The sequence below is a fragment of the Micropterus salmoides genome, unplaced genomic scaffold (assembly GCF_014851395.1).
Source record: "Micropterus salmoides isolate LMB-PRFRI ecotype aquatic unplaced genomic scaffold, ASM1485139v1 Ms_hic_scaffold_2, whole genome shotgun sequence".
NCBI lineage: Eukaryota > Metazoa > Chordata > Actinopteri > Centrarchiformes > Centrarchidae > Micropterus > Micropterus salmoides.
In genome coordinates this window covers 20,862,070-20,878,496 of record NW_024041150.1, presented here as the reverse complement: position 1 = coordinate 20,878,496, position 16,427 = coordinate 20,862,070, and the positions used below count along the sequence as shown (strand labels likewise).

At 40.3% G+C, this 16,427-nt stretch overlaps 1 protein-coding gene across 6 annotated transcripts in view; it reads right to left on the bottom strand.

Annotated features, from left to right (window-relative positions):
* The window catches only part of pcxb (pyruvate carboxylase b), a 309,482-nt gene that overhangs the window by 55,316 nt on the left and 237,739 nt on the right, over nt 1-16,427 (bottom strand). For all 6 annotated transcript variants that reach the window (XM_038731352.1, XM_038731347.1, XM_038731348.1 and 3 more), the window contains exons 13-15: nt 8,508-8,652; nt 7,308-7,397; nt 185-406 (exon numbers count right to left, since the gene is read on the bottom strand). In XM_038731352.1, coding sequence (XP_038587280.1) covers nt 185-406; nt 7,308-7,397; nt 8,508-8,652 — 457 coding nt within the window. The remainder of the gene's footprint in view (nt 1-184; nt 407-7,307; nt 7,398-8,507; nt 8,653-16,427) is intronic.

Here is a 16,427-nt window from a genome sequence, read left to right as displayed (position 1 = left end):
ATATTAAGATGAAGCCAAAAGACTGTTAGCTTAGCTTATACAGGGGAAAACTGCTAGCCCAGGTCTGTCAGCCAATCATCTGTTTACTCTGTACAAAAAAGTGTATTTGTGGGTTTATGCAGAGTTACGTGCGGGACTATTTCATGGTGATAAAATGACATACATTCAACACAAAGAAACTCACCTCCCCAGTTCTCCAGGCTGAAAAGGTTGCTGAAGTTGTGGCTGACGAACGGTGAGATCTTCTTCAGGTCGTGGGTCCGAACCCTGGTCGCCAGGAGTGACTGGTGGGCATCTCTGAAGGTGGTGTCCATAAGCAACAGACCTTGGTGGGCACGGACAGCCCTAGCAAATCCCTCAGGGCCGTCACGCAGCAACACGTCACGGAAACCTATCGGAGGTTCGCCTGATTGTGACGGAGGGAGGGAGAAAGACCGGGCAAAGAACAAAATTAATGGGCACATGGATTTGTTGGATATATATATATATATATATATATATATATATATATATATATATATACACACGATGTGACCCGTTTGTGAGAAATCAATATCAATTGCTAGAACAAACTAAAATGTTCCAAACTCAGATTGTGCAGATACTTAATGACTAGCAAATATATTCGCAGAAATATATATTAATACAAAAAGATTTTTTAAACCACAGACGTGCAGTTACAGCCATGTGGTAATAATCCATTCATTGAACAAGCGGACAAGATGTGTGAGTAACCTTTTACTCTAATCTTAAGTGGTGTATTGACTTGAGACACTGCTCTCAAGTGTCTGGCAAGATAAATGATTCACATCAGTTTAACGAGACGCCAGGCGAGCAGGTAAACTGATGTTAGTTACACAGTGTTCTTTCTCAAGATGTGCTGTTAACAGGTCCAGCGCTTGTCATAACTTCTGCTAATGAGGTGGATGCTTTCTCCTTTCATTTCTGCTCCAATCGCCCTCAGCTCAAGTAGATCAACTATAACAGAATACAGGAATAAGCTCAGCAGCTGGCTTATTAGACACACCACCCACCAATTTGTGAAAATGGATTTCTCCTGCTGACAGTGACTCATATGGTCATGGTTTTCTATATAAAGCAAGCACCTACTGCTTAATAAAACAAGAGATCCACGTGACTGAGCTTGGTACTGTATGGTTGCCACCTGAAGGTGAACAGATTTCAGGATGGGTGCTATTGCACTTTTCATGCATCTCTAATTTCTCAGCCTTATCTGGCCTGTGACCCCGTTTTTAGGTCCCAAAATTCACAGCAATCAGAGAGCTGTCATGTTATCGCACATTTGAGTATGGCATATATTTATATTCTATTTTGAAAGGCTGGAGGCAGCTCCAGATGGATTATATTGAAATGCTATATTTCTGTCCTTTTTACTCTATGTTCTTTGACATATTGATGTGTTTCACATATTTCCATATACAACTTATTTATAATTAGGAACAGCAGTGATTTAAGCCAAATGCTAACATGATCACCATGACATTGCCAACATGCCAATGTTTCGCCAGTATAATGTTTACCATGTTCGCCATTTAAGTATAGTGTGTTAGCATTCACAGTTAACAGTTTTTAGCTGTAATTAGCCCCAAAGACAATGTATAGCTGAGGCTGGTGGGAATGTCATTAGTTTTGAAGGTATTTAGTTATATAATAATGAAAATAATTAGTCATTAGGAGACACCTTTATCCAAAGCGACTTACAATCTTTCAGTGGATAAGTGAAAATCTTGACTTGCTGTTGGTGCCAGACAATATATCAGGGTACCAAACTCCGTAGGATTCATCCTCTGGAGAAGATGACTGTCTCTACATAATTTCATAGCAATCCATTCAATAGTTGAGATATTTTACTTGCCATCCAAGAAGCCATGCTGTTAGCGCAGCTAAAAATTTGACAACAGCAAGACAAACTACCAGATGAACTAAAAACGGGCAAATCGCATGGAGTAACATCCATTAGAAGGGTCGGGAGTTCAGAATCCTTGCAGGATCCATCCCTGAGGAACCCAGGAGGAAGACTATTTGACATGTTGGCATTTTGTGAGTGTTTTTGGTTAAGCCTACAAGGCTGTAATGTCACATGCAGTATCAAAACGTACCACTAAAAGCCTCCACAAGGAGGAATTAAAACAACTGTTGCGGAATCCCCAAGATGAATACTGGCATTTCCAGTTCATAACAGCTAAAGAGTCCTCAAAAACAACAAGTTAAACACTGCACGGACCTTCCTATAACCAACCTTCTACCCTTATCCTTCTCTCTATCCTCAGCATGCTTTCTACTACATGCCTGGCAATTAAACAAGCACAACCAGAGGCAATACAATATTGGAAGTGGAATTGGGATCTATATTTGCTGCTGTGTGTACAATCATCAATCAATTAGACTAGTTAATGAGGTACTATCTGCCTGCTTAGTTGTCCTTCAACACTGCCCCTCTCTCTTCCCCAATCACTTCCTCTCTCTCTCTGCATAGCTGAAAATTCGCTCTTTACCTTTTGTTGTTGAACCCCATCCCTGAAAACAAATGATCTCTGCTATAATTGTCTCAAAGGCCAGCATGGGTGAAATGAACACGCGCGTAGATACATTTGTCCACTCATGCAAACGCACTAACACAGAAACACCAAAATGAGTTCATCGAAACACACACAGGCTAGATGAGCTCTGTGAAATCACGCTGCCATAGCAAATAGATACCGACGCATTGAACTTATCAAGATCAGTTTATAATACGACCAGCATGGGGAACACGCCACACTCCCTTACACACAGATTTATTTATTTTTTTCCCCCAATTTCTTCCATTACTCACACTGCAGTTTTAAAAACTTGCTTTCTATGTTTTCATCACTTGTGCTGTCTTTTACACACATGCCTCAACTAGGCCTGTCAGGATTACTACTTTTAGTTGGACTTACATTGTCATTTTAAGACCCTTTTATGCCACTTACATAATAATTAAGTACACCCTTTCAAAGAGCAACTGAATTTTATATTCTTAATATACAGAAACACACAAATTTAAAAATAAAAATCACACAACCAAACCACACTGGCCTGGGAATGCCTCAGGATCCCAGTCAGAGCTGGTTAATGTGGCTCGGGAAAGGGAGGTTTGGGAGTCCCCTGCTGGAGTTGCTGACGCTGCTCACCCGATCCCAGATAAGCAGTTCAAGATGGATGGAAGGACAACCAAAACAATAAAAATGATCTCAGGCTCCGTTAACAAAAATTGCACTAAATATTAAACATTTGGCACAGGAGTATATTGAGAAGTTTTTTGTACTGACACTTTTTGTTGTCACAAAGTCGACATACTGGTTCTTTGACATTAATTGGCTCTCCTCTCTCGTTGGGCTTAAAGCCAAAATGTTCCCACACCAGAGCTAGGGAATGAGGCTTAGAAACAAAGTCCATCTGGAGTAACCTAATCCTACAAAACATTCTGGCTAGAATTATACAGTCTTTGGGAAAAACACCAAATAAAACACCTAACAGCCTCGAGTAACATGTTATCTTCACTCTATGTGTGGAAGCGACTGTCTAAAATCTTGGGGTTCATTCTAACGTAAACCAACACGCATGTAAACACAACAGGCAATATCAAGATCATGTCGATATATTGTACGATAAGTCGATAATGTAATTATCGTGACAGGCCTATCCTCAACACAATGGAGAGGAAATGAGGGCATCTGTACTGGGATGACAGAGATTAAACAATGGCCTTTGCATGTGACAGTTTCCTATAGAAAGCTAGTGGGTGTTTGAGTGGATCCCAAGCGGTTGCTGTGCTCGACAATTGACCCACTTAACCACAAACACGTGCGCACGCACACACACTCTCTCACTCTCTCTCCCCTTTCCATTGAAAACACCTCACTCCGACTCCCCAGCTTCTGTATGCTTTCACTTCACTCCTCTTTCTCCTGGCCTTTTGTCACTGCATACCTCTTCCCTTGACATTCTTCACCTGTCTGGTCCTCTTCTCACACTACAGTTGTTCTTCCCCTCCAGCTCCACAATGCCGGCTAATACAGTTAGACAGAGTGAGCTACAGCGCTCAGAGGTAGTTCTTTATTTGCAATTTGTGTAGGAGACAAACTCAGTAACAGCAGCTTGCCTTGTTGCAGTCCTGAGCTGATGCCTGCCTCCTAAGGAGACTGTGTTCAGGAACCTTTTAATTGTCAGATCCTGGTGGGAGTGCAAATTAATGCTTCATTAAAGTCAGATGTGCTGGAACAGTCTATCGATTAAGCCTGTACATGTTAAAAGCAGGTAGATGTTGTTAGTATGAGTTGTAAGACAAATGTGCAGCCTGTTGTAAGCTATGGGCTGCTTTTCTCCCTCCCAAAAGTTGAATTATTCTGAATTCACATAAGGTATTCTTTTCTTATACTGCAACAGCACATTTACATTAAGTCTGCATTTATGTATTGCTTTCTATTTACCATAACTTCTAAAGTACAGCCTGCTGAAAACAGCCTTTTGACTGACAGTGCTGCTCAAAACCAATTTGTTTTCATCTACACAGTTGAGGTGTGAAACAAACAACTGAAAGATCTTTTTGGAACAAAAGGAGAACAAATAAGAAAAAAAACTTTACCGTGCAGTACACACACCTGAAGAAAAATCCAATGTATCTTCAGGTTTCAGAGAGCCAAATTTAAGACCCTTTATGGCTCCTTTTAAAGCTACCAGAAAATGAGTTTTGGACTCAACAGGTGTTTTTTAAAAATTAAATAAAAAAGATGCAAAAAAGACGAAGCCCTTTCTGTTTGAAGATGGCTAATGAAAGCATAAAAAATTAGAAAAAGGCAGAAAAAGAAAAAAGAATACAAACAAAAAATTATTAAGATGTTAAGTTAATTTGTGCACAGATTTTACATTTTGTACTACAAACTACCCTTCTACTTACAAGGGATTTATTTTATGGTCATTTTACAATACAAGGTTGCCTTCATGCCACACACACACACACACGCCAGAGAAAACTATTAACTTTGAAGGAGCGGTGTGGGTGAATTTAAAAGTCTCCCAGCTTGGGGAAAGAAGCTACTGTGGAGCCGGCTGGTACGGCAGTGGATACTTCTGTATCTCTTTAATTCTCAGAATGGAAATACAGCGACACAACTGGGAGGAAGAAAGTAGTCTGTCATTTTTATTAGTCATTCTTCCTAAAGCTAGCTCAGAGGCATCTGGTGATTAACCTCTAGATGTCCTCCATTAAACAAATGCAGACAATAATTGGAACAAGGTGTACTTCTACACCATCGATGAACCACCAGCAATCAGCTTTCAGAGGGAACGTTTTAGACTACAAATCCTAATTAGAAAGTAATGGCCTTTGAGTACTTAACAGGTTCTGTCAGGACACCATCGGCCTGTCTTTTAATCCCTTCTCTCCTCAGTGTGGAGGAACTCCTGAAGAACAGTTTTCTTCCTTTCTCTCGTTATCTGTAGATGGGATGTTTTGAGAAATGACAATGTCATTCTGATCTTTGCTCTTCTCATTTCTGGGGGTGGTACACAGTAATAGTCCTTCTCTACTCCTTTCTCCATCCCCCTCTTTCCCCATATATCCATCTCGATCAATTTATCTATTCGTAAGTTGCCTGCCACTACAACCACCTGACTATTTTCTCTACATAGTGATTATACACTGCCCAAACCCTCTCTTCTACTTTCATAACCCCAATTCTCCTTCCATGCCCCTGTCCCTCCCTCCACAGTGTGTGATAATACAGACCTAATCCCTCTCTTCTTTCAATCCCTCTGTCGAATGAAAGAAAGGATATAAGCACATTACAGATCTCATTACTAGGCTTTAGGTATGCCTCTGTGCGTGCCTGTGCTGCATACGACTACCACATCGGCTGCTTACAGAAGGTAAGTGGGAGCATGTACACAGAGAGTGTCTGCCTACAGTGTACCTGCTCAATACAGTACAATTCTGTTCCAGTTAGTGTGATTTGCAGGTGTACATACGTGTGTGTTGGCTTCCCTGCAATAGGAGGGGCAGGCAATGATAGTTTAACACATGATTAGCATAAGTAGACAAGTGGGGGTTAAGCACAGAGAAAGTCACATGCAGATGTACACACACACACTCTGCAGATTATCCTGTATCTATTCTTCTCCATTCCATTCAACTGTGCGTGGTTTTTAGATGTCAGATTTGATTAGTTATGCCTGATTATGAGTCACATTATTTCGTTATAAATTCGTGTTTACCGGCCATGCTGGGGTGTGTGCTGAGGCAGAACAGGCAGCTGATAAACATGTCAGATTGATACAGCTGATTATTTTGTTGCTGTCAAAAGGAGCAGCTGCTTAAATTCATGCCAGTTTGAACCCCTAACAAAAATAAACCTGGGAGCGCAGCGGGAAAGGACAGAAAGTGCATCGTTGCAAAAAGACCACAGACACAGGCAGTGACATCATGTGAAATAAGCCCATTTTTGTTGATATTTAATTGTAAGACTGAGCACATCTAATCACCATTTTAAAATAAGAATTTCATCCATATTCCATCCTTAGTTTAAACTTTCCAAATTCACTAAGACACTATTGTTAGTATGGGGGTAAAAAAAACAACAACTAAGAGCTCAACTCCAGAGACTAAGTGGCTCAACATGCTCACCAAAGAGCCCAGCTTGGCCGTTGGCCTTCCTGCAAGACTCCAGGGGTGCTGGTGCAAAGCAGGGTGAGAGAAGCACAAGACTTCTGTCTTCACAAACAATGAACTGCACCCTCTTACCGCTGTACTCACAGCTCAGCGGAGCACTTTGGGCCAAAGCCCCTTTCCTCCCCGAGTGCTAAACTGAGCCATTTAGGAAGGCCTTTCCGCCTACAGCTATCAGACTGTTCGACAGCCCATTTGTCATTCGGTGGGTGCTTTTATCCAAAGTGCCCTACGGATGCACAAGTGTTTACATTTTTAGCATGGAGCTGAAATGAAACTCCTAACCCTTGCAGTGGCAGTGCCAGGCTAAATTAGTCCAAATGTAATAAATGCAATAAGTATGATGAAGTGTGACGTTATCATGCAAACAGCCAATGACATTTTCTAGTGACCGCACTTTTTTTAAAACAAATTTTATATAGTTAAATTATAGTACCCAGATCTCGTTGACACATTGCCCTACACACAGGAGTACACTATGAAACCACAGGTTTTTCAACCATTTCATTGCTAAAAACAGTGTGAAATCTTCTTTTGACTGTTGAATGAAAAAGTCGACTTGCACTGTGATTGGCTGAATTGCATTTTGTTGACATACCCATGGTGACAGGGGGGATGACAGGGTCTGTGGAGGAAGGCTTAGCCTTGACTGGGATCGGTGTGGTTGGTCCATTTACCATCACATGACCTGGACATGAGTATACAAATACAGAATACAAGTCAGATGCAGTCCTGTTACAGATCTAACATCCTGTAAAGTCAAGAAAGAAAAGGAGCTAAATCAATGAAGGTTATAAAACAGCAGCCCTGAGGCTAGTTAGGGTTATGACCACCTGTTTATATAGAGCAGGGGTTTCCTCCTTTGTGTCTTCCATTTGTGAGTATTCAGTACAACACATCTTTAATGGCATTCCTAAAGCTGATCTGAGTGAAGTGAATCATTATTATGTTTGTTGTTTATCTATAGCATTGATTCTCCACTGCTTTCCCCTAAGGGTCGGTGGAAGGCAGAGATGACCTAAGGTCTACCGTGGTTACACTGCAGATCCACAGTTATTTTAATCATAGCATTCATATCTATGTGTAGCTTGGTCCTCATAAAATAGCTTCCCTTCATTCTAAGAAATCTTGATTTTCCAGACCGTATCTCACAGTTAGCACTTAAAAGGGAATGCATATCCTAGCTTTGAGTTTGGTATATACACCATAGAGCAGTGGTACAATTTTCTGTCCATCGTTTTAACCAGTTCAGCACTTTTCCCCCTCTCTGGTTTTTAAATCACCCAACTATGATATCCCAAATTTCAAGTTTTATTATAGGATTTCTTATTAGATGGATTACAGGTCCAGTTAGGCCCCTCTCTCTTTTTTCCCACCAAAGCGAGACCAATTAGATTTGGCATTAGAGCTGAAATTGCCATGGTCGGCACAGTTGTTACAGCTTGTTACCTCCTCGTTAAAAACTTTTGCTCACTAAAAGCCTTTGAAAGCTACAATCATAAAATGATAGCGGATAGGTGGTTGCTGAGATGAGATTGACCTTAAAATCAGCGCTGACTGTATACAGGCCTCGTTTTAATGCAACAGTTTGAACCAGCAACATACTGAACTTACTACTGAATATAAGACAGTCAGCAACAACGCTGCAATGTCACATTTAAACGATGATGTGGCCGAAATATGAATTATATAGTGAATATTTGAACTGAACAGTAAAAACAATTTTATTCTATATATTTAAATTGATTTGTAATTTCCATTTCGCTGTTGCGTGTTTGTGTGCTGTTTATACACTGACCCAGGTAGTGCAGCAGCTTCTGGGCACGGTTCTGAGTGGGTTTGAGGTTGAAGAGTTCCTGGTTCTCGTCGATGAACTGCGTATCCACGGTGGAGTGGAGGAACTGGTGGTTGGAAAAAACATTCTGAAGGAACGGGATGTTGGTCTAGAGATGGAGAGACAGATGGACAAACCGAGAAGGAGACTTTTAATTTGCTGTCTTTCATGGACACTTTACTCAAAGGGTTCGGAAAAACACCTCTTGCACATATTGAAGTAAATGTAACCCCACGCACACAGTAAACAGAAGCAAGAGAGTCGAGACAACAATCACTCAGCTCAAGTGTCATTCTGCAAATGAATCACTTCAAAGAAAAAGAAAGCAGTTCTTTTGAAGAGAAACAGACATTTGTGACAGTGCACACAAAGCGTACCTACTTACCTGTTAACACACAAACAGTGGCATCACAAAAATAGCACACAAATAACAGTATGCAAAACAAAATCTCAGCTTCAACAGACAAACACATGCGAGGCAGAGGGAGAAAGTCAACTGTTGAAAGTAATTACATTTGTTTGTTTGCCTCAAAAGTATTATCACGCCAATTAAGCTCTCTTAATTAACAAAGAGGGGAAGACTGAATGGGAGAGAGGAAAGAGATGTAATTGTTGGAGTTAATTTCATTAGTTGATTTTTTTCATTCTTGTGAGTATCAACAATGTGGGTACACCTCTCTGAATTGTGTTAAAGGGCGGAGAAAGTGAAAGACGAGGGAGACTGGCAGAAAAAGGAAGGGGAGAGAGATTAGAAAAAGGAAAAGGAAAAAGGGGGTGGGGGGTGTTTGAGGGTTAGAGCGAAAGGAAGATATGTTATATCTTCCTGGAGCAGCTTTAGATGTGTTCATTGCTGTGTCCTGAAGGGAGGGTAGGAAGTGAAGGAAACTGTGTGCAAAGATTATTTCTCAAAGTTTCCTGAACTTGTTTTTGCATCTTAACTGGCATTTAAAAAGAAGAAAACCCCTGCCACTCATGACCCAGCTGATCCAAGTATCCCTTTTATTTTTAACGCCACCTAGAAACACACAATCAGAGCTCAGAACCAAGAGAGAGAAACCGAGACCCCAAAGACCTCCTGGGTATTGGCTGTAAAGCAGCTCACTCTAAAAACAGAAATTTAAAATCCGTCTCACTGTTAATATAGATCGTCCACAAATAAATGTGTGTATACGCACACTCAAAACATTACCCATAGATGGACAGAATTTATAACAATTTTTTTTTTAACAATTTGACTGTTTATCTGACAGTCAAGCCCAGAGTGACTTGAAATAATTGCTGCAGCACAGTCACTCAGGAATCCCATAATTGGGAGAAGAGAGCTAAGCAATAAACAAACCACACACAGACACACAACTCATTACCAGCACTGAGGAAGAGGAAGATGTAGCGTAGAGATCAATGTGCTCAGGCAAATAAAGAGCATGTTGGTCATGCCTATAGAGCCAAAATTAAATGTATACAGTAATAATTGAAACCAGAGGGAGCATCATTTACATCTACATTTGTCATTAGGGGTACAGAGAAGAAAGAAATTCACAACAGACTACAGAAAAAAAAATAAAAATATATAATATAGAGAGAAAGAAAGTCACAGCAGAGAAATGATGTCTGCTTTGTCAAAGCACATAACCAATATAGCCTTAATATTGAGAAATTAAAATGTAGACAAGACTGCGTACATTTTTCCAGGCATTCTATTAACACCGAGGTGAGAGGATTAAATTTTTTGAGCTACCCGATCAAATGCACACAAAATGACACTGTATTCTCAGCCTCCTGCTAAAGGGAGGAGAGCTGGACAGGAGAAAGACGAGAGATGGGGGATTCACATAGCTGTGCTGCACTGCCAAGCCTTGGGCTACAAGCTGTGGACCAAAACAAAGGGATTTCTGCCGAATCCTATAACTGCAATATGACTTTAGAAACCTGTGGACTGCTTATTTTCTTCCATTTATAGTATCTGCCAACATAACTGTATCAAAATATCTGCAGCTGCCTCACACACCAGTATCCTTGAGGAGAATGAAATGGACTGTACTGTAATATAGCGCCTTGCTGCTTCCGACCACTCAAAAGCTCCTTACACTACACATTTATATACTGATGGCAGAAGCTAAGCCGACAACGCCTCATCAGAAACAGAAACTAGATCTTAGGCACCGATGGCACAGCCAGCAGGGGATCGTACAGCCGATCTTCTGATTAGTGGCCAACTCTCTCAACCTCCGCTCATGAGCCACAACAGCCATACGTCTGGATACAGTCATGTACATTCTATTAGGGATGAAACGGGCTCATTGCAGTTACTATCACTGTCTTGTAATTGTCCATGAGGTCATTGTATTACCTACATAATATAAAATCTTGATAATGCACACTTAGATGATTTTCATGTTTACAAAAGGTATTTGCTGTGTATTTTTTATGCAAACAAAATGGCAATTGTATTTGTAGTTTTCAACATAAAACATGTTGAAATGGTTTCAGTGTGTGTATCAGTACAAGCTGGTCAGGTCTGAATATAATCGGTTAAAACACTTGCTAACAACACAAGCAAGTTATTGGCTGAAGAACCTTCATTTTATTTTATTAAGCAGTGGAAAGAATGTTTAACATTTTGTGCCGAGTTAGATGAGAATTTATGTAAATAGTAAATCATAAATGGTAATCATCATTTTCCCCATATGCACAGCCACAAAGAAAGGGTCAAAGGTTGAAAAGGAGCACAATTAAGTACAAGATAAGAGAAAAATGTGAAAATAAAAGAAAATCATTTTGATTTGTATATATTATTTGGTTCTTTTGATAGCTTTTTTTGCTTGATTTTGAATGGGCCTTGAGACATTTTGTTTCACCTGCACAAGTTTGGAATTTCCCCTCATTTTTCTGTTTGATGTCATCTTCGTCTATAATTTATATGTGTAAACAAATTTAATAAGCAAGCACAAGGGGGAAAAGGCAATCACAAGCTATGAATAAAATAAAAACATGGAGTGGCAGAGACAAGGAATGAGACAAATAACGCAGACAGCCGCTATTAATGACAAACTAAAAAATAATGGAGGGGGAAGATTTCCATTAATACATGGAGGTTGGTCCTTTTCTCTCTGCTGTAACAGATCAATGTGTTCATTATCAGGCTGCTCTGTATGCCTGTGGCTACCGCACACACATACGCCGCCCCCCCCCCCACCCCCCCGTCCCTTCACTCTTTCTCCTCGTTTCCCCTAATGATGTGAAATACACTGTAAAAAGGCCCACACACACAAACTTTCTCCCTTTCCACCGCTCAGTATCTTTTCTTCATTTTTCTCTTAGTCTTCATCCTGATCTCGCTCTCACACTCACACACACTCACCAAAAGGCTACTCCCTGATTTGGATGCCCTATAACAACTGCTTGGCTACAGCTCTCAGAGCTATGCACACAGCATGCAAAACACATACACGCACTTGTGACTCCTGCTCCCAATGCTTTTCAGATTGTGAACACAATCACATACATAAACCTTTGAGTACTGTATTAGTTTTAGTTGGAAAGTAAACAATGCGAATTAATGCTTGCCCAGGCTCTCTATGAATACTTTAAACACACACACTCGCTTAGTATCAGATCCCCACTATCCCCACTTTTATTCTCATAGCGTTCTGTTTATCACCAGAAAAGTCTGTTTTATTGCTCCTCTGCTCACAGCTGGTCGTTATCGCTCTTGTTGCAATCAGCTCCACTGGTGATTGCAAAAGCAACACAGTGGTGTTAAGTGTTGTAAGGTAAGTCATCTCAACACCACCACAAAACAGCTGGTTTCAGGAAGTTAAAAGTTCTGCGTTTCACTTTATTTTAAACAAATAAGAACTCATTAGCAAATGTGCTGAAATACTAACATTGTTTCTTGCAATTGTTTGCTTCAGGTGGAGTGCCAAAGTTGACATCCAACATTCAGACGTCAATGTAGACAGAATTTACACCTGACAGTAAAATGCAGTCTGAATATCCTGGGGGGAGAAAAAACAAACCTGCTATTTTACGTATTCTCGTTGTCTACAATCTGTCTGGAGCGGATCTACACAAATCAGGCGAGTGGGTGATGGTCACAAAAAAAAAGTCCAGGCTGCTCCTAAATTTTCTGTGTCTAACATTTACAACTTCAGGGGAGTATGGAAACTAAGTCATGTTTGGAGCTGCTCTGCACACGGGGGCATAAGCTCTCGCTAATGTAAACCAGTGTTATATTTCATAGGTCTGAATTCACGTTACTGACACTAATCTGGACTCCAGTCCACACACATAGTTGTGCAACTCCCTTTACTCCTGCAACCTGTAAGGACGGCAATCTGAGGTAGGAGGAGGAAAATAATAATACTAATTCCATCTTCCCACACAACCTCAATTTCTCATTGGCGAGTTGATATTAGAGACTTTTGGGATGACTCTTGAGAGACCGTGGTCAAGGTCTAATGCGACGCTGAATCATTGGGGCCACAGCTCTCTGAACTCGGTGCAGTGAGTTAAAGATGGAGGGCTCTATTTTTGTGAAACCTGCAGCACGACAGATGACTTTAAATTGAATTTACACGTTTTCTGGAATTTTATGGGATTTTATTTCTCATCAAAATGATCCATATAATAATAATCTACAGTTAAATACCACTGTAGTGCCATATATGCAGTGAAAACAGCATTTAAAATGTGGTCTATTTTTCATGTAGTATTTTGTTATTTCTGAAATTATATAACAGAATTACAGAATTATAAAAGTGTAATTTAGTTAGATCTGGCTGCTTTAAATGAAAAAAAGGATTGCTGGCAATCTCGGAACAAAAATATGCCTACTTAATATTCATATTACCACATGACTGTGATCCTGGTAATGATCATCAAATTAGGAATAGGATTTAGGATTTTTAAAACACTCTGTTCCTGGGAACAGAACTATAAAATTGAAACCGAATAATCTCTCTCATATCATGTCGCTCACCACAGCCACAACCGACACTTCGGCCAGACTCGTTACAAAGAAGATGACGCATTGACAACATTACTCCAATTAGAGACAGCAGATGGACCTTGTGGCAAAAATAGTGCAAGTTGCTCTGGAAAATCTTAGCCTGTCTAAGAAGATTAAGAAATCTTTGAGTCCATATGTGCACATGTTTTAAATTTTAATTTATTGTTTTAATTTATGTATAAGTTAATCATACTATATCTGCAAAATACTGGGTGAATTTTACACTTATATAATAGTCCTTATAATAAAACTATTTTGTGGGCAATACAAATGCAAAGACTGAAGTGTTTATTTACATGTTGATGTAAATATGATAATAGATGAAACTAGGATAGACTCAGGTCAACATAAACAAAACAAAGTTAACTAGAGAACAAACAAATATTAGTAACCTACCACCCAAACACCTACCATGCTAACTTAAACAGGAGAAAACATGCCAACAGTACTGGCAGCCCACCAAAACTCCAAACAGATCAGACCATCAGCATGGCAAAGAGGAGATAATACAAACAGGTGGAACAGGAACAAGTGTGGCTGGTTGGAAGGAAAAGGAGATAAGTTGTTAGCCCTGTGCAGCACAAGTGCCATCTTGATTTCTCATGTTGCTGGCTATCATGCACGAGACCAATCAACCTGCAGACAAAGTGCGTTCTCGTTTTGATACACGCTGCTTTCAGTAACATGTTGATGAAGCAAAGAGATCATAGCTGGAACACAGAAAAAAATGGGACCATGGTCGCAACACATACCTGTTACTAATGCTATGACGTGACAAACCATAGAGAAGTGACAATTAAGGAATGTGGACTGAACCTAGAAACCCAGGATTGTTACTTTGCTCCTTCACTCCCTCCACTGACTCATTGTATTGGCTCACATTAGGTTTCTAATCGTGATACTCACCTATAAAGCCAAGGACATGCTCGGTGGCAGTTTGTCTCTGATCTACAGCTCACCTGGATCCAACCCTCATGTAGAGATCCGGCCCTTTAGCGTAATCTCCCATCTTCAAAAAGGATCTTGACTGACGCCGCTTCAATCTAAAGATACAGTGCTGTGAAAAAGTGTTTGCCCTCTTCCTGATTTCTTAGTGTTTTGCATCTTTCTCACACTGAAATGTTTCAGATCAAACAACTTTTTTAGACAATTATAACCCGAGTAAATACAAAATACAGTTTTTCAAAGACAATTTTATTTATTAAGGGGATAAAGCTATCCAAACATACATTATACACATGCCCTGTGTGAAAAAGTAATTGCCCCCTGAACCTATCAACTGTTTGTGCCACCCTTAACAGCAACAGCTGCAATCAAGAGTTTGCGATAACTGGCAATGAGTCTTTCACATCACTGGGGAGGAATTTTGGCCCACTCTTCTTTGCAAAATTGTTTTAATTCAGCCACACTAGAGGGTTTTCGAGCATGAATGGCCTGTTTAAGGTCATGCCACAACATCTCAGTTGGACTTAAGTCTGGACTTTTGTTTGTTTTTGTGAGCCATTCAAAGGTGGACTTGCTGGTGTGTTTCAGATAATTGTCCTGCTGCTTAACTCAAGTGTGCTACAACTCGAGGTCAAGAAACAGCTGGTGATTCTCCTATAGGATTTTCTGGTGCACAGCACAATTGATGGTTCCATCAATTACAGCAAGTCGTCCAGGTCATGAAGCAGCTAAGCAGCCATAGACCATTACACCACCATCACCACCACGTTTGACTGTTGTTAAGATGTTCTTTTTTATTAAATGCTGTGTTGGTTTTAAACCACATTTAACAGGACACCTTCCCGAAAAGTTGTCTCGTCAGTCCACAAAATATTTACCTAAAAGTCTTAAGATGTTTTTTGGCAAATGTTAGATCCTGTGTCCTCTTTTTGGTCAGCAGTGGTTTTCGCCTTGGAACTCTCCCATGGATGCCATTTTTGCCCAGTGTCTCTTGTTTAATCATGGACACTGACCTTAACTGAGGCAAGTAAGGCCTGTTTATCTTTAGATGTTTTTCTGGGTTCTTTTGGGACCTTCTGGATAAGTTGTTGATGCGCTCTTGGAGTAATTTTGGGAAGGCTCCACACTGTTCCAAGTTTTCTCCATTTGTGGATCATGGTTCTCGCCGTGGTTTGCTGGAGTCCCAAAGCCTTAGAAATGGCTTTGTAACCCTTCCTAGATTGATGGATGCCAACGCCTTTGCATCTCATTTGTTCTTGAATTTCTTTAGATCATGGGACGATGTGTTGCTTTTTGAGATATTTTAACCTACTTCACTTTGTCAGAGGGGTCATATATTTAGGTGATTTCTTCATTCACCTGGTCTGTCAATAAGTAGGCCTGGGTGTGGCTAGTGAAACTGAACTCCGCTTTCCAAAAATTGTGGTAACTTCATGATTTAACAAGGGGGGGCAATTACTTTTTCACATAGGGTCAGGTAGGGGAAAAAGTTGTCAAAACCTATCAAATGAAATTATCTTTTAAAAACTGCATCTTGTATTTACTCAGGTTATTTCTGTTTCTGATCAACACATGACAAGTTGTTTTCCCTTCTCTCTCACACACACACACCTTTATATTGCCTCATTTCTAGATGACAAATATAGAGTAGCTTTATAGAAAAGACGGTATAAAAAGTATTAGACACTGAACAAGTGAAGATCTTGAAAAATGTCAAACCGTGCTCAGCTTGACACACACACACCTGATCTCACTCTTCCCAACAAAAACACTGCCTCTCACTGTCACACACAGCCTCCTCGCTGCCTCAGTGATTAGGAGTTGAATAGGGGAGATGTCAGGTCGTTCGTCTTTTCTCTGCCCTCCTCCTCTGTCTCCCCTATGCCCATCCGTCACGCCTTAACCACTGGCCTAGACACATAAACAAG